Raw genomic sequence first — 19,494 nt, 5'->3', positions numbered from 1 at the left:
CGCGCCACTGCCCCATTGCCGCCGCCGGAGAACTGCCGGTGCTGTGACGGGTTTCTCTCTCTCTTGCTCTCTCAGATTTGGTGGTGGTAAGCGACCCACTCATCTCTCTCAGATCTGATTTGGCTGGTGGTTTTCGACGATTCCTCCTCCTCTCTCTCTCTCAGATCTGATGTGGCTAGTGGTCACCGGAGCTCTGGCGGTCAATCAAAAACCCTAATATTGTCGTCATCATCCTCGCCAGTTCTGGCAAGCACTTATGCTCCGGCGTTGACTGGTCGCAGATTCTGTTGTATATGGGTGTATATGAAGCTAAAGATTTGGGGTTGGTGGTGTTAAAGGTATTGTTTGTATAATATTGTATATGGGTGTATATGAAGCTAAAGATTTGGGGTTGGTGGTGTATATGGGTGTATATGGGAGTTGGTGGTGTTGAAGTTATTTTTTGTATAATAGTGTATATGGGGTAATATTGTATAATATTGTTTATGGGTGTATGGGTTATAATATTGTATATGAGTATATATGTATATAGGCGTATAAATATGTATACACCTTCAAACATCTATATACATAATGTATTTCTCTTTTGTATATAAGTGTATAGTGTTGTATAAAAGTATTTTTGGATTAAAACGTTACAATGTAAGTTTTGAACTATTTTTTTTATAATGTAAGTGAGCAAATTTTATAATTATGAAATTTTCCCAAATAAAAATTAAAAAGACACATTCTTAAAGAAAGGGAGGAGCTAGTAATAATGTGAAAATGAAATAATACAAAAACTCTTAGGGCCTGTTTGGAAAGCCACTCAGGTAATTGGAATTTGATGTAATTACAGTTGGGCGGGTGTATCGAGAGGGTTTTGTTTGTCGTGAATTACACGTAATTAGGTGGCTTTTAGTTTATTTTTTTAATTTGGGTGTAATTACACCTCCCGATTCTCGGGAGAGGGGGGGGGGGGTACCCTTGAAGAACTTTGGGTGTAATTACACCAATTAATACACTATAATTACGGAGTGGTTTAAAGAACTTTTTAGTTTTATTTCTTTTTAATTTTATTTAATTTCTTTTGTTTTTTAATTTATTTTTTATTTCGATTATTTAATATCTTTTTTATTTTATTTTAATTTCTTTTCTTTTCTATTTATTTTTTATTTCTATTATTTAATTTCTTTTTTATTTTTACTTCTTAATTATTTTTATTTTTTAAAATATATTTTTCTTTTTATAGTATTTATATTTCATTTCCTTTCTTTCATTCTCAACCTTACTTATTCCACGTAATGTAATTCTATTGTTTTTTTTCAGCTTTTTATTTTATTCATTTAACATAATCGTGTTAATATTCTAATATTTGAAATTACATCTCTTAATATTAGAAAGAATGAGTCATTAACAAACTTGGCATATAATGAGTAAAGTTATTAAAATATAATTTTGTTGTGAATGAGGTTATAGAGTTGTATTTTCCTTTTCTTTTGAATTATAAGAGTATTTACTTATGTTACGTTGAAACTTACTTATGTAACGTTGGAATTTGACATAAAGAATATTATGTTAATTTTTTTTCTTTTGAATTTTGAATTTAGATTATATTTTCGATTTTAAAAATATTTGCTTTAAGATCTTTTATTGATATGTTATTTCACATTTGTTTGTTTATTTTTCACTTACAGTTGATAGAATTATTGTCAAACATTTGAATAATGTTATGGCATTATATTTATAAATATTCTTTTTTTGTCAAACATCTAATCTCATGATGTTCTCACAAAAAAAGTATGCTTTTAAGTTTTATAATCAATTAAAATATTATTAATTTGAAATTATATATCAATTATTTTTTACAATATTAGTTACAAAAATATGATTATTAATTAACTTATTTTTAAGAAACAATGTATTATTAAATAAATAATTTAATATCATTTATATGCACATATTTTTTAAATATTAATTTTAAATTTTTTATAATTAAATTTTATTTTTAAATTAAACTAACTGTGTAATTACACATATGCAACCAAACAACACGCTTATAATTACATTATAATTACATTGTGACAAACAAACAAATCGTGATAATTATAATACTATGTAATTACTAGGCTGTGTAATTACTAGGGTAGTAATTATACCAATTCCAATTACCAGGTGGCTTTCCAAACAGGCTCTTAGTATTTGCTAAACCAACCAGCTCCCAATGGAAATCTACAATATGAACATAAAAAGAAATTCAACTATGATACAATTGTCATTGAATCCCACTAATGTGGCAATATACATTATTATACTAATCAACAATGTTTAACCACCAATCAAAAAGCTAACCTCATCATAGACTATTGGTACATCAATTTTACTTAGACCTCGAAAAAGAAAAAAACAGAAAATCTTAGTAGCTAAATTTTCATCTCGTTGACGAAGGTAATCCTCCTCTTCCCTAACCCCAATTAAAAAAAAAAAAAAACTAAAAAATCTTAAAAAATAAGTAAAATGTAAAAGAACAAAAATGAAAGTCTACCTAAAAGTCAAAGAATGGATGAAACAGATCAGAAGCAGACGGTGAAGGTGAAATCAACGGTGCAGAAAACAACGTTGACTGACTTGGACTTAACATCATCATAAACGGATCAGACGTAAACGGCGAAAATAATCCCGGTGGCGATACTGGTGGCAAAGTCGCCGGCGCTGGCGTCAATATCCCCGGAATCTGAGACGACATTTCCACGTTCGAATTATTCATAATATCCAACATATCATTCGATTCATAACCAACCCCCGAAGCAACACCCGAAGCAGCACCACCCGAAGCAGCAGCACAGGGACTACTCGCTTTTTCCATAGACGCCAGCCTGGCAGCCGGCGATAAAGTCCCATCGCCCGACCCGGGCCCGAACCCTGACCCGGACCCGATCCCGGAGGTTGATGTTTCCATAGCCGGAGAAGATCCGGTAAGTCTTTGTACAACGCTCATGAAATCACTAACTGTCGTGTGGTACACTTTCGGTGAAACCGCGTAGATTATCACCGTTTGAGGGTTTTGGCTCGTCGCAGGCGGGGGAGCGTGAGGAGGCGCGTGAGGATGAGGAGCGACGGGAGGTTTCTTGATTTTGTAGGAATCTTTGTTGACTTTAAGAGGAGTTGGACGAGGACCTTGTAGTTCTCTTCTCGTCGGAGATGGACGTCCGTCACCGGCGCCGGCGAAAAAGTCCGGTGGGGGAAAATCCATTAGGTGGAAATTATTTGCAATTATTTTGTGGATATTGGGATTGTAAATGATATGAGTGGTACTAGGGAATAGCCTAACTAAAGGGGAAAAATTGTGTGTGTGATGTACTTTTGGAACATGGATGGAAAGAGCTAAGCAGACAAAAGGTTTGAATATTCTGTTGCTTTTGACATGATTGCAGAAAATCTTAATCCCTCCGTTTTAATTTAAGTGTCTTACTTTTTGTAAGTGCTTTTGAAAAAAAGTGTTTTTTACGCCATAATTCGAAAATATCAAATTTATGTCATTTATCGATAGTTTGGCTCGTTCAATAAAAATGGCTTTTCATCTTACGCCACTCATCAATGGTTGACTCATTTATGCCATGTACCAAAATGACTCTATCCATGTCATATTTCATTAAAGTTGATTTTACAATAATATCATGACACGTGGCACTCCAATTAGATTATGGTTGTGGGTGGGCGAAGTGTATGGGTTGTTTTTTCTTAATTTGATATTTAAAATTGACCTGGTTTAATTAAATAGCGTAGACCCTAATTGAGGTGTCACGTCTCATATCTTATATTATAAAAGCAAGGCGTTAATGAAAAATGGCATGTATAGATCATTTTATTAGCAGTGATGGCATAAATTAGTCAAACTGTTATTGATGATGGCGTAAATGAGTCATTTCTTATAGTTGATGGTATAAATGATATTTCTATAGTCACTTTTGATGGATAAATGAACCAAACTATTGACGAGTGGCATAAATGAGTCATTTCTGATAGTTTGATGACATATTTGAGCTTTTTCCGTATTTTATATGACAAGTTTAAACTCACAAAATTTAAATAATATTTTAGTATATTACACATATTTTTAATTTAAAATCACGAGATTAAAAATTTTCATTTTATTTTTTAAATTTTGTGTTCTGTCAAAAATAAGACGCTAAAGGTAAAATTGGACGAAGGGAGTACTACTAATGTCATTTTTTAATGAAAAATGTTTTCAGTGTTTAACAACTTGGCATAAATTGGTTACTGTTCGTAATTTGACACGTGATAATTATTATATGCACGTTTGGATTAGGTGATTGGAATTAAGTTATAAGGAACAAGTGCTCAAAAATATTTAAAATGTTGAAACTGTTTTTATAAGTAAATAATTATGTATTTATATAACAATAATGAAATTTATACTAATGTATGTCTATTTGGTGAGAAGTGTCGACTAGTGCTTTGTCTATTTAAATTTTTTAAAATATCCTTAAAGTTATTTATAAAAAATACAACAAAAAGTAAATCTTTATAAGGAGAGGAGGAGTTAGAAGTTCTGTTTCGAAAATGTATTTTGGGACTTCAACATAGTAAACCTGAAATAGTAAAATTTTCTGTCCACCCAAAAGTGTTTATAAGCTTAAAATAGCTTTGGCTTATGCTTGAATTTAGCTTATACACAATTGACTTATAAGCTTTAATGTTAGTCAAACATGTACATAATCTAAAAATGCTTATAAGTTGATTTCATCCACCTATAAGCTTATCCAAATACATTTTTCTTATATTAAATTATTTTAAGTACTTTTTTAAACATAATATAATACTCTGCCATCCAAATTTGTGTAGTTCTGTGTGACTGAATACGGGAATTAGAAAAATATAATAACAACGGTACTGTTAATAACTTATACTAGCTTAGCTTGTTTGGTTAAGTTTTTGAAAGGTTAAAAATGCTTGTTTTATTGGCTTAATGCATATGCGGCTCCCAAAACTTGTTCCTTTTTGCTATTTTGGCACCTCAACAAAGTGTTGTTCTTATTGAACCCCTGAATTCGTCTTCAAGTGTGTCTATCAAACATAATCGGACTTATATAGTATTTCATCTTCAATGTAACAACATGCTAATATATGTTCTAATTTAATTAGCCATCTTTTAGCTAAGATTAACAGCAATTGAGAGGATAAAAAGAGTAGATCTTAGTTAAGCCCGCAAAGGAAAGAAGCGTAACCAAGTAGACACCGAAACATCCATGACCTAAAGAATAGCTTACCACATGTCTAAAATATTACTGCACCTTCATTTCCCAATTTAATTTCTGCATCAAATAAAATCAGATCTAGAGGATTTGATAGACACACTTGAGGACGAGTTCAGGGGTTCAATAGAAACAATACTTAGTTGAGGTGCCAAAATGGAAAAAAGGAGCAAGTTTAAGGGGCCGCATATGCATTAAGCCTATTTTAAAAGGTTGACATGTTTGACGAAGCTTTGAAAAAAATAAGTATTTTTAAGGAATAGTAGAAACTGTCTTTCAGAAATTGAAAAACTAGATTTTTCATAAGGCACTTTTGAGAGATTTTTTCAAAATTAATTAGCCAAATACAAACAAATACGATCTAAAAGTATTTTTCGGAAAATATTTCTGATAATATTTTTAAAAAAGGGAAAAGGTGCAAATATACCCTTCAACTTCGTTGAAGAAATAAAAAAGTCATGTATATATATACTCCTACCGTTACAAAATGGTGCAAATATACCTTTTTTGCTAACGAAATTTTTTTGTAAAAATCATTTAGCTTATCTTTTAATTAAAAAAAATGTCACGTGCCGTTAGAAAAAAAGTCTACCCATTTTCTTTAAGTAGACATATTTTTCTAGAGCCACATGACAATTTTTTCCCGGTGGGTTGAGTCTGGTTCGTTTAAAAAAATGAATAGACTTATTTTTTTTAAAGTCACAGTGATATTGTTAAAACGAACCAAATCCAACACACCAGAAAAAAATTACCATGTGGCTTTAGATAAATATGCTCCTAAAAAAATGGGTAGACTTTTTTTAAAGCCTCGTGATATTTTTTTTTATAAAAAAAAAATGAGCTAAATGATTTTTTTTTTCAAAAATCCATCAACGGGTATATTTGCACCATTTTGTAACGGCAGGGACATATGTACACAATTTTTTTAACGAGAGGTATATCTGTTCTAAATCGCAAAGTTGAGAGGTATATTTGCACCTTTGCCCTTTAAAAAATAAGTAGATTTTAAAATTTTGATCAACCAGGCTATTATTATTATTGTTATTGTTATCCAACTATTGGTTTTGTATTCATTTAGGCCTTCATTCAGGGGCAGAGGGAGGAAGCGAAAAATTGTACTATTTATACATGGTCAAAATTATTTTTTATATATATATAATAGACATTGAACACCCTTGGACTTCTTCGTGTGTTTACTTTTTCATATTTTGAACCCTCTTAGTGAAAATCTTGGCTCCGCCACTACCTTCACTATAGTAAGAGAGTACAAAAGTAGAAAGATTCCCAGACAAATTGGACTGATAGAATGACATGTTAAACATATTACTCGTAAATACAAATTAAAAAAGGTCTACTTTTATCTTCAGTCTTAATCCTAGGATAAGCCCGTCAACCGATTCTGGGTAACCGGTTCAAACCGGTAACCGGACTGGTAAAACCGGAACCGGTGGAACCGGTTTACCGGTTCCGGTCAACCGTTTAATATATACCGGTCCGGTTTCAATTTTTTTGGGACCGGAACCGGACCGGTTAAACCGGTCAGAATACAATTTTTTTTGATTTTTTTTTTTTAAATTATAGCCGTTGGGACATAGGCAATGGCCGTTGCCAAACGGTTCCAAACCCCCATTTTGGCCCCTCACCCCCCAACCCCCCAAACTTTTTTTTTTAACACTTTAATCCATCCCCCGCCCCTATATAAACCCCTCTCCATTTCCATTTTAATCCACGTATAACTTAAACATGTATATATATATATATATATATATATATATATATATATATATATATATATATATATATATATATATATATATAAAAGTTATATAACCTAAGTATATATGATATATATAAGTATATTTTAGGTATATGTAGTATAACTTAAGCATATAACTTAATATATATATATACGTATATGTTGTATTGCTGTTAGTCAGTAAATATATAAACCTTACTTATAAACTTATATAACATATGTAAATATACCTACAATATACTAATAAATACTATAATATATATATATATATATATATATATATACAAAAAAAAAAAAAAGGTTTTGGACGGTTTGCATTTTAAACCGGACCGGTCCGGTTTGCATTTTAAAACCGGTAAACCGGAACCGGTGGCCGGTGCCGGTTTTTAAACCGGAAACCGGCCGGTTTATTAACCGGTTACCGGTCCGGTCCGGTTCAAACCGGTTGACGGGCTTATCCTAGGATATTGAATAATACAACCGAAAGTTATACTGAAAAAATGTGAAAAATATTATTCCAGCAATGCCTAGTATTATTCAATACACTCACACGACATAAAAAGAGTAAACAGGGTTGATACTAGCCTGCCAAAAATGTGTACCCTCACTTAACTTTCTTTTTTTGATAAAGCAACTCATAAAAATTTCATAGCAGACGTAGCTATTTTAAGCAATAGCTATTGTTTTACATTTTGTGCACAAATATTCAATATGAAGCTTGTTTATGCAAACTTCAGAGAAAACTGATCCTTCTATGCTTCTCCTCCTCCTCCTTCTATGCAAACTTCAGTGTTTTGGTTATTTGTATTGTAAATTGAAGAATCATGGATAAAATGAATGAGACACCCTGAGAGAAATGAAACAAGATGAGGTATGAAATGAAATGAAATAAATAAGAAAATAATGGGTTAAAAATGAATAAATAAATTGAGGTACGATGAAATGAATGAAGTGCCATTAGTAAAAAGGAATGAAATGAAATGAAATAAGGTAGCATGAGTGAAATGAAATGGGTGAATAAAACAATTAAGTAAATGAACAAATTTAATCGAGATACCATGAGTGAAATCAAATCAAATGAAATGAGATACCATAAGTGAAATGAAATGGATAAATAAATTCATGAGTGAAAGGAAATGAAAAAATTTACTAACAAAGTTGAAATATACAAATTTGACTAACTTCACAAAGTGTTTGAATTTTGGGATTGTGAAATCAAAGTTTAGACAAAAATATTTGAAGTGTGTGACAACTTCAAACAAAATGTCTGAAGTTTGGGACTACCGAATTAAACTTCAAACATTTTATCCAAAATGTGGGACCGTAAAGTTAAATTTCGGACAAAAATCTCTGACATGTGCTTGCACAAGCAAATGACAAATTTCAGATACTCGTATATCTGAAGTTAATCTTAAAGTGCCTAAACTTATATATTTTTAAGCACTACGACTATACTTAAATGATGATCCCAAAATTCATTATAAGTGCACTTGCCTAATAGACTATGATGGAAAGTTCGAAAATATTGGCAAATCACCATTATTGCAGGCTTGAAGAAGTGACTCTTGAATTTTGAATTTGAAAGTTAAATTTAAATCAAGTCAGGTGGGTTGTTGAATGAATTTATAGAAAACATAGAAGATATGAAAACTTCAGAAAAGCTACTTTCAATGTTGAATATATATGTTTGAAACTTCACACATACAATGTTCAAAGTTTAGCCTTGGCAAGCCAAATTTCAGGCACAATTGTTCTTTTTTAGGTCTCAGGCTAGCTTTTGACTTATATGGCGCTTAGGCTTAGCTCATCAAATAAGTGCGCCAAAAGTGTCGAGGCTCGTCCATGCCCAATCCCGATAGGCCTTCGATTTGGATCTTTACCCGGAGTAGAGCATAAACCTAAAAAGATGAAATAGACCCATTCAGGAACAAGAAAATACCATCGCGGTTTGGATTCAATCTCGATGAAAGAATACATCAATGTGTTACAACTAGTTTTGGCCTTGACAAATTAAACTTCAGGAGCGATTATCGGAAGTTAGCTTGCGCAAGCGATACGCCAAACTTAAAGCACAACTTCGCGAATTTTTGCAACTTAAGAACACATATATCGAAAGTCATTTTCGAAATAGCTAAATGTTCAAAAATTTATAAATTTCAATTATGACTTAAATGATAGTTCCCAAATTGACTATATATCTGTGCACTTCGTCCCTCAAAAAGGTCCACCAATTGGTATAACAAAAGAATAAATTGTGCATGTAATATGTAATTGTCTTACTTTTTGTTATCTAAATTTGAGATTAAAATTTTATGTAATATCTCATTTGCAAATGCAAATTTAGAATATTCTTTCGGCATGTACTAATTTTAGAACGAGCAAAACCGAGCATCAACTTAAGAAAGTAATGTTTTGACAGAAGAAAATCACGTGTCTTGCACACATTCCAATTATTGTTATTAAATCATCTTGTGAGGGAATAAAACCTATCAACTGCCTCCAAAGTCTACACTTACCTCTAATGTATAAATTTAAGCCCTTTTAATGTAGTACTAACGCCGGTTCTCTTTTGTTTTAACGATACTTATGAATATTTTTGTCTCTTTTTTCTTATATATAAATAATTGCGGTGTCCGAATCCACTTGCACACATCTTAATTAATGTCTATTACTTCCTGAACCAAAGCTTTTAGATTATTATTATAGAAAAACCATAAGACATTGTTTATCTCATTAGGAAATTAAGATATAAGTGTCTAAACTAAAGGTACTCCCAACTTGCTTGGACAAGGACAAGGACAAGGAGAATGTCACATTAGTATTGCTTTCCTTGAATGTGTGTATTTAAGCTTAATCTATTGTTATGGTTTTTCCCACGAGTTTCAGCATTCCTTCAAATCTTCATAAATGGTTTATTTAATTTCAAAAAAAAAAAAAATTACAACAAAAAACCCAACAAATTGAAGGGTAAACACTGATGCTTAAGTTAGTAATGTTCCTTGAAAAATTAACGAAATTGAAATACTAGGGCACCTTATATATGGATCTTTAAACTTTGGAGGGTAAGTTTTTAGTTATGTTACTTATGGGCTTTTATTACTGTGGTTTTCATTTAGGTCAGCTTACACAAATGACTACATTTTGGAGATTTTTTTCTTTAGGCATAGCTATACTCTTGCTAATTACATTTCGTAGCTACAATAGAATGTATTCACGCGCTACAGTAGATTGTATTCAAAATTCGGCTGAGTCAGATTTCGCTGTATTCAAGTCAAATTTCGATGTATTTAAATCAGATGTATTCAACTAAGTTGTATTCAAGTCAAATGTATTCAACTAAGTTGTATTCAAGTCAAATGTATTCAACTCAACTGTATTCATTTGTAGCTACCTTTACACTATATTCACTTTACTATATTTAAAGTCGGTTGTATACAAAAAAATACCCTTCAAAATACAAGCAAAAAATACATAAAGAAACACTGTATTTTACACTAAAAAATTAACGAATACACTCAAATACTGAATACAAGAAATGAAATACACCCCAAATACTGGATTGTATGCTAAAAAATTAACGAATACACTCAAATGTACACCTTCATCTCAGATACAAGAAAATAAAATACACTTCGATTTGAAATATAAAAAAATAAAAAGCTCAGATCTGAGGCGGTACGCGCGGAAAACGACCGGATCTGGAGAGTGCCAACAGTCGTTACAGTAGAAGATCTAGAGGGACCAGATCTGGAGAGATGCACCGGCGGTGGTCACGACGGAGCTTCGGCGGCGAAGGGAGGCATGGCGTCGCTACAAGATCTGGATAATAAAGTGTACCACCGGAGATTAGAGAGAGAGAGAGAAGGCGACGGCAGCGGAACTCGCCGAAGATTAGAGCGAGACCAGATGTTACAGTTGAATAGAGAGAGAGTTTCTCCAGTGTTTAGGGTGTTCGACGGCGGCAGAACTCGTCGGAGATTAGAAAGAGAGACGGTGACGGCGGAAGAACACAAGAGATCTTTGTGGTGGTCGGTGGCGGCGGAGAGAAGAAGCATCTCAAAGCTAATCCTAAAATTCTCAGTCAAAATAAAAATAATAAAAACAGACTATTCTAAATTATATAGTGTAGCTATGATGGGTAATTCAAATACAACTTTTAGCAATTAATGAGAAGTAATTAATGTAAACTATAGCTACTAAATATAATTGCTTACTACAGTTTGCCACACCATGTAGATTTCGCTATCATTTATCATAACTAACGAATTTGCAGGTACTTTTTCGTACATATGGGAGATGTAAGTCGATATTAATGAGATTCATTGTGATTGTCTTCTATTAGATGTTAATCTAGTTAAGATTGGACTGAGCAAACTCGCGTAACAATATATATAAGCAATATCTTAATATGTTAAATTCAATGAATCTTAACATATAGAAACATGAAGCAACTAATTATTTGCCCTAGTTTAGTACTCCCTCAGTCTATTTTTATTTGTCCACTATATTATAAATGGGTGAAAATTATTTTCACCCCCAACTTTGCTTTAAAAATCAAACTCCCCCTCAACTATGAACAATAAACATTCAACTATGAATAATAAACATTCTCCCCCCTTTATCCTATGCAATGTCTATTTTACCCTTGAGATTTTTAATCCCTCATCTAAATAATACCTTTTTATATTATGTACAGTAATATTTTTTTTTTACCTAAATATCAATCATAAAAAGTAATATTAGATTTTGTTATAAATTCTAAAAGGATTGGTCTACTTATAATATGAGCTTAAATAAAACTTTATTTATGATTGATATTTAATATATTTATCATTGAGTATATAACTTAATATCGTTCTATAACAAAAAGAATTAAATCCATAAAGTATATACACACACACACACACATACATAAGTTTCATTGATATCGTATTCTTTATCGTCAATATATAAACGAGTTTTGGTTGTCATTAATGGAAGAATTTTTAAATAATAATTTAAAATTCATTTAATTATAAATAGATAACCTTTTAGGAATTTCTTATAGAATATACCTCTGTTTTAATTAATTAATTAATTTGTATTACCTGCATTGAAACATATTTAAAGTTATTATTACATGTTATTTTTACTTGTATAAATACAAATATTAGAGTTTTGATTATTATTAATAAAAAAAATTCTTATTGTTCTCATTTATTTCATTATAGAACGATATTAAGTTATATACTCAATTAGAATTTCTTACTTTTCTTTTTTCGGCTTGAAATAATATTTATTTTCTTATAGGAAAATTGTTACATAGATTAAGAAGATAAAAAATATCATCATGATTTTAAAGAAAAAAAGACAAGTTGATAATATAAGGGTAAAATAGAAATTTAAACAAGTTAATTAGGATAAGGGGGAATAATGACTATTGTTCAAAGTTGAGGGAGGAGTTTGATTTTTAAAGCAAAGTTGAGGGGTGAAAATCATTTTCATCCTATTATAAATAGTTGTCCAATTTTACTTGTCCACTTTAGGAAATCAAGAGATAATTTATTTTTATTATTATTATTATTATTATTATTATTTTTCTATTTTATCCTTAGTATTAATAAGTCAAATTTTCCAATTCCTTTTTCCTAACACTTTGAAATTACACTAGTCAAACTTGGTTTTTTCCCGATACTTTTTCCCAAAAATATCTTTTTATGGAGAATATGTGAATTCTTGGAGCTCATTACTTAATTAGTTGGCTGCACATTTTTTTTGTAAGCTTTAATTGATTTCAATCATTAGCTAATTAGCAATAATTATGGGTTATATGGTAAACTTACCACTCTGTTTTTGGCTCTTTAATAGGCATGCTAAATCAATATGTCACAAGTAAAACCGGATGGAAGGAGTATGACACATTAAAATTATTTGGATAAAGTTTTCATACTGAACCTAAAGTATTGTTACAACATTTGAATAATCTAACAATGTATATGTACGACGGATTGAGTCATAATTCAATTGCATTCCTTACGGTAATTTCCATGAGATGTAAGATGTGGTTATAGTTCCTTTCTGGCTCTCCTCATTTTCTCCATATCTTCGGTCAATATTGTCATATGAAATAGACAATTAATCGAAAACGAAAGTTCAAACATAATATACCTCTTGACCTATAATATAAAATGAAATTTTAGAAAATGCGACACAATTTAAAGTTGAACAAGATTTCTTTTCTTCCATATTGACAAATATGAGAAAAGTAAAATTTAGATATGCTATTGGTTGTTGCTGGTTTACCAAGACCTATTTGCAGCTCAATTTTTCTAACAACTTGCACAAATACAATAGATGAAGTTACTCAAATTACATACCCCCCACCACCCTCCCTCCAAAAAAAAAAAAAAAGTCAATATTATCACTCTTACCCCGTTTATCAGCTAAATTGTGTGTGTGAGCGCACATTGTTTAGCTTAAAATTCGTTCTAAGAAGTAGATTTTTCCCCAAAATTAACATAAGTTAATATTGTTGTCTAAGAAGGAGGATATTAAAATATTGCGGCCATACTTATAATAACTTCTCATCACATCAATTAAATATTTGGGGGGTACAACATTTTCATTTGATTTTATTTAAAATTAATCAATTTAGAATCTTAAATTTATTTCTATACAAGGATGAAATGAAAAACAAATTTGTTACGAAAAGAATAATATTACTAAATCTGAAATCAAATTTCCTTCTGCGCAAAGTATACTCAAAATTCCTCCAGGATCAGGCTAATTTAACACATTGAAATTATTTGAATTAACTTAGATTAAACCAAAGCATTACATATTAAATTCCGTTATCTAACAACGTACATGTAAGGCGGATTGAGTCAAGATACATTTGTGGCCCTTAATTACAGTAAATTAGATGTGGTTATATCTCTGCCTTGCTCCCCTCCTTTCCTCCATGTTCGGTCAATGTTACTGTACGAATTAGATCATCAACTTAAAATGAATGTTTAAAACTTAATATATTCCGACCTATAACCAAAAAAAAAAAAAAAAGAAATAAGAAAATATAACATAATTTAATCTTAAGCAAAAGTATCTTTTCTTCCATACCAACAAAGGAAATTTTAGATATGAGATAAGTAAAGTTTAGATGAGCTGTTGCTTGTTCTTGGTTTATCAAATTGGACCTAGTTTCAGTTCGATTTTTATACGAAAATTTACACAAATATCCATATAAGAAGTTACTTAAATTACGTTCAGCTCCCCTAAAAATGTCAAAACTATCACTCTTACCCCGTTCTTTCCTCTAAAGCCTAAAGCTCCGTTTAACGGCTAAATAGTGTAAAAAAGAAACGCGCAACAGTGCGCACATTAAATTCCGTGCGCTCAACGGTGCACATTAGCCTTTAGAATCTTAAAGTTATTTCTAAACAAGGATGAAATGAAAAACAAATTTGTTATCAAAAGAATAATATCACTATCTGAAATCAAATTTCCTGTTGCACTAAATACTCAAAAGTCCTTCGGGGTTAGGTTAATTTAGCACATTGAAATTATTTGGACTAACTTTATATTAAACCTAAAGCATTACATAATAAATTATAGCTAATATTTAAAATAATCCAACAACGTACATATAAGGTAGATTGAGTCAGTATTCATTTGCGGCCCTTAATTAGTGTAAACTTTATATATCTCTGCCTTGCTCCCCTCCTTTCCTCCATGTTCGCTCAATGTTATCGTACAAATTAGACGATCAACTAAAATGAATGTTCAATACTTAATAGGTAAAAGTCATAGACAACCCCCTAAACTTTACCACAATGCCACCTACTCTGCCCTTGTTATGATACCTAAACTAGTACACATTTGAACCACGATACTTTTTGCCGAGGTAGCCAAAAACGTGTTCTTCACCTCTTGAAGCGCGTGAAACGAGTCAAATAATATTCTTTCTTCTTTTTTTTCCCCATCTTATACACCTAATAATAGCCAACATAACCTAAATAATTAAAAAAAAGAAAAAACAATTAATTTAAAAGATAAAGAGAGGAAGACAGTCGTCTTCCTCCTCAATCCTTCCCCTCATCTTTCTCTCTCCCTCCAATTCTTTGCCACTTCTCTCTCCAATTATACTTTTAAACTCAACCCATTTCCCTTGTTTTCTCTCCAAGTAAAAGAAACATTAGATTTGGGTAATATAATTTTCCCTGGTGAAATTTCATTTTTTTCGGCGTGACTCCATTTTTTCTGGCGTGACTCCATCTTCTACTGGGTTGCAAAAGGACTTTCTCTGTGGCAATGCTCAATGCAAATGTCATTTCGATTCGTAATTATTACCCATCAAGTGCCCAAACTAAGTTTGGCATTCCGGTAATTATTTGCAATGCAATGTTAGATATCTCTGCTTTAAGCCATCATCAATCTAGATAACCAGATATTTAATCGCTGAGAAAGACCAAAAAAAAAAAAAACGGAAGGAGGGAAGGGATTGCTACTACAGCTGATCGTCGATGGTAAAGGAGAGACGGATGGGTTTGGGTGGGGCGGGTTTGATGGAATAAATAGGGAAGTTCAAACATTTAATTTTTAATTTTTATTTCTTGACTTAATTCTTTTTTTAATAATAGATATAAGGCCACATGTCGTCATTTAATTGGTCATTTTGCCACGTTATTTTAGTACACATATTATATGCGTAAAAAAGGTGCCTATATGGTGCATAGTTTAGGTATTCGGGAACAAAAGGAGGTAGCCAAAGTAGAATGCCAGAAATTAGGGCTATCTATGACTTTTGCCTACTTAATATATTCCGACATATTCCGACCTATAACAAAAAAAAATGAAATTAAAAACAAACAACAACAAGTAACTGTAATTTCACAAGGGTCAGTAGAGATAGGATCTCGCGGTGACCTTATCCCTACTTTAGTGATGTAGAGATTGTTTTTGATAGATTATCTACTCAAAGAAAAAGAAGCATTCGCTGTGGTTGCAAGAAAATAAGACAAAACAATGGATAGCGCAGCAAAATGAAACAATAAATATTAATAAACACAAAAGAAAAGAAAGCCCTTTGACTACTTTAAGGAGAAACGCGAGGCTAGCCCCTGTCTCTCCCATATGAAGCGCGACAATACTCGCTACCTACTAACGTTCTACCCTAATCCTCGACCTTGATACCTTTCTATCTAGGGTCATATCCTTAGTAAGTTGAACCTGTGCCATGACTTGTCGAATCATCTTACTACCTCTACCTCTCCTAACTCCCGTTATAGCTAACCTCTCCTTCCACGTGCATCCAACCTCCCTTCACAAAAAATCTCAAAGAATGCTTCCTTCAAAAAGTCACTCCCACCATGCCCCGTATAACTTTGTTCCTAATCATATCTCTCCTAGTATGTCCACACATCCATCTAGGCATTCTCATCTCTATTACATTCATCTTCTGAATGTGGATGTTCTTGACTGACTAGCACTCGGCCCCATACAACAATGTTGGCTGAACCACCACTCTATAGAATTTTCCTGAAAGCCTCAGGGAGACACATTCTTATCACATTGAGCTACGCGGATATATGTGGGTTCGCCGAACCCAATAGCTACAGCTTTTTCAGACCTCGTATTTGTACTAGAAAAATTAGTAAATATAGATAATATTTACTTGCGAACCCCCATACATAAGTAAGCAAATTAACATAGCAAAGCGCTATCCCACTCGTGATGCAGTTCGAATACGTTTTTTTTTGTTTTCTTTGGTATAAAGCAACATTTCCTTTTATAATTCTTTTTTTTTAAAATTAGAAAAATTAAACAATTGGAGCTTTTCCAGATTTTGGGGTACAAAATATAAAATTAACAATCCAAACCCAAAAGCAAAAGGCAAACGAAGCAAATTTTTTCCATTGGGATTTTGGGGGTACAAAATTTAAAATTAACAAATCTAACCCCAAAAGCAAAAAACCAAACGACTTGTAACCATTCTTTTTCATCTTTCTTCACAACAAAGCCAAATCAAAAATAAATTTTCAAAAAAAGCTAGGTTTTAACTTTTGCTTCAAGTTCGCAAATCACCACTTTGTTGCCCTCTTTCACTTTTAGAGACGGGACGCCTCGACGGCCTCCGATTGCCGACTCCGCCGACCGGTATGTACAAGATAATGAGATATTCTTTCTTTTATGCTTCCTTCCCCCTTTCTTCTTCCTCATTTGTTTGCTTTATAATATTCAAGAATTGATTTTTAATCTTTGATTCTAAGGCTGTCCCCAACTTTGACCTTCTATATTTATGAAATTTTCCTGTTTTGCTTCCCAAATTTCAATACCAAAATCCTAAAGTATGTGGTCCTTTTCTTATTTCTGCAATATCTTTCTTTAAGTACGAGACTACACAAGATACAAGCTTAAGATATTTTTTGCAAAATAAATTACTTTAAGATTGTGAACTATTATTAATTAAAGTTAAGCAAAACGAAAAGCTCACACTAAGATTATTTGATTGTTAAATGTTAATAGCCTTTAAAAGCTATTGTGAAAATCATTATATATTGCTTTTGTATGCTCTCCAAAATTTGAAGTGTTCAGTGTTTTCGACTTTAGGATCTTTAAGAAAAAGTCAAGATGATCACGAATTTCTTCAAGCCTCAAGCTCCTTCAAATACTACTCATAGCTCTCCTTTGCCAAGTTCTCATTTGCCAAGTTCTTCGTCACACCGTCAATCTTTTCAATGCATCGGATAATAACATTTGGATCTTAAATCGTATTGAAGAAAACAAATGTCAAAATTTTCTCCTAATATACGTGACCGAGCGAGAGATATTACATACTAAAGAAACCTTGCCAACTCGAAGAATTTGAATTTCCAAGTAGAGATATTGGAGGAGAATTGCGTCGTTTTAATCCCGATTGGTTTGACGATCCATATTCTCAATGGTTAGAATATAGTGTTAAAAGAATTTTCTTATGTTGTTACTTGTTTAAAAATGAGCTTGGAGGATATGGAAAAAAAGTAAGTGATGCTTTCACAACGAAAGGTTTTCGAAGTTGGAATAAAGGTATAGAAAGGCTTAAAAAGCATTGTGGGGTGAAGTGAATAGTGTTCATACTTGATGTTTCATGATGATGCTAGATTTAATGAATCAAGAACAATCTATTCTAACTTCATTTGACAAGCCTTTCGAGAAATTTAAAGGTGATTATCGGGTTCGCTTTCGAATGCTTAATGCTGATGTGATAAGGTATCTTTTAAAAGAAGGAATGCCTTTTAGGTCAATGAGTGGTAACTATACAAGAAGGGGTCATTTTCTAGATCTCTTAAAGTGGTATGCGGATAAGATGGAAGATGTGAAAATATTGTATTAGAAAAAGCTCCAAAAAATAACACCACTCTCCTGATATCCAAAAAGAAATTGTGAATTTTTGTGCAAAAGAAGCGGTGAATGCAATTATTGAAGACTTGAAAATAGATTATTTTGGAATTTTGGTTATGAGTCTAAGGATGTTTTTCATAAGGAACAAATGACCCTTGTCTTGCGGTATGTCAACAAGGAGGCTAAAGTTATCGAGCGATTTCTAGGTCTTGTTCATGTTAAAGATACATCTGCAAAGTCGTTGAAAGAAGCCATCTATTCTTTATATTTAGACCATTCTTTGAGTCATTCTCAAAATGGGGACAAGGTTGTGGTAGAGCTAGTAACATGCAAGCAAAAATTAATGGTCATAAAACTCTTATTCGAAAAAAGATATTGCGTACATTGCTTTGCTTTCATCAATTGCAATTGACTCTTAATTGCAAAAAAACATCATGATGTGAATAACTTTTTGACATTCTTGCCAATGTTTTAAATATTAAGCAGGAGATGTCAGATCTAGAGGAATTACTAGTGCTTCTAAGTTCATACGGAAGTGGATTAAATCAAGAACTTGGACTTCAAATTTTACCGTTGGGGATCTCATTTAAGACTCGTACGTAACTTCATTTCCTTATTCTCATCAATTGTGCATGTACTTGGAGTTCTTGCAAATGAGGGTGCAAATTATCATGAGAAAGCAATGGCAAAAGTCTAGTGGAAGACATTAGATCTTATGAGTTTATCTACATGTTGCATTTGATGTTGAAAATTTTGGCGATTACATATGATTTGAATATGGCTTTGCAACGAAAAGATCAAGATATTGTTAGTGCTATGAAGCTTGTTGATTTCACAAAAAGAAAATTGCAATCGATGAGGGAATTTGAATGGAATTCTTTGGTAGAAGACGTCTCCTTATTTTGTGAAAGAATGGTATTATGATCCCTGAAATGGATGAGAAGTATGGTCTTGGAAAGTCGAAGCGTAAAAGCTCAAGTGTTATCTATTCTTATCATTTGCGTGTGGAAGTTTTTTATCTTGTTATTGATTTACTTTCAGAGCTTAACAATCGTTTTAGTGAAGTGAATACCGATCTACTTCTGGCATGGCTAGTTTGAGTCCCGAGAATTCTTTTGCAAATTATGA

The 19,494-nt window shown here is 32.1% G+C and overlaps 1 protein-coding gene across 1 annotated transcript; it reads right to left on the bottom strand.

Moving 5' to 3' along the window:
• Positions 1-2,225: 2,225 nt before the first annotated feature.
• On the bottom strand, positions 2,226-3,378 carry LOC132059318 (protein MKS1). The gene has a single exon (XM_059451901.1). It carries the CDS (start codon positions 3,230-3,232, stop codon positions 2,525-2,527), a length of 708 nt encoding a protein of 235 aa, XP_059307884.1. The 5' UTR covers positions 3,233-3,378; the 3' UTR covers positions 2,226-2,524.
• Positions 3,379-19,494: the final 16,116 nt, after the last annotated feature.

Source organism: Lycium ferocissimum, chromosome 6 (assembly GCF_029784015.1).
Source record: "Lycium ferocissimum isolate CSIRO_LF1 chromosome 6, AGI_CSIRO_Lferr_CH_V1, whole genome shotgun sequence".
Classification (NCBI taxonomy): Eukaryota; Viridiplantae; Streptophyta; class Magnoliopsida; order Solanales; family Solanaceae; genus Lycium; species Lycium ferocissimum.
The sequence above is the reverse complement of the archived record's forward strand: the minus strand, read 5'-3'. Positions and strand labels throughout refer to the sequence as shown.

Coding starts and splice junctions, on each gene's coding strand:
- LOC132059318 (XM_059451901.1), bottom strand. CDS start 3,232: ATGGATTTTCCCCCACCGGACTTTTTCGCCGGCGCCGGTGACGGACGT.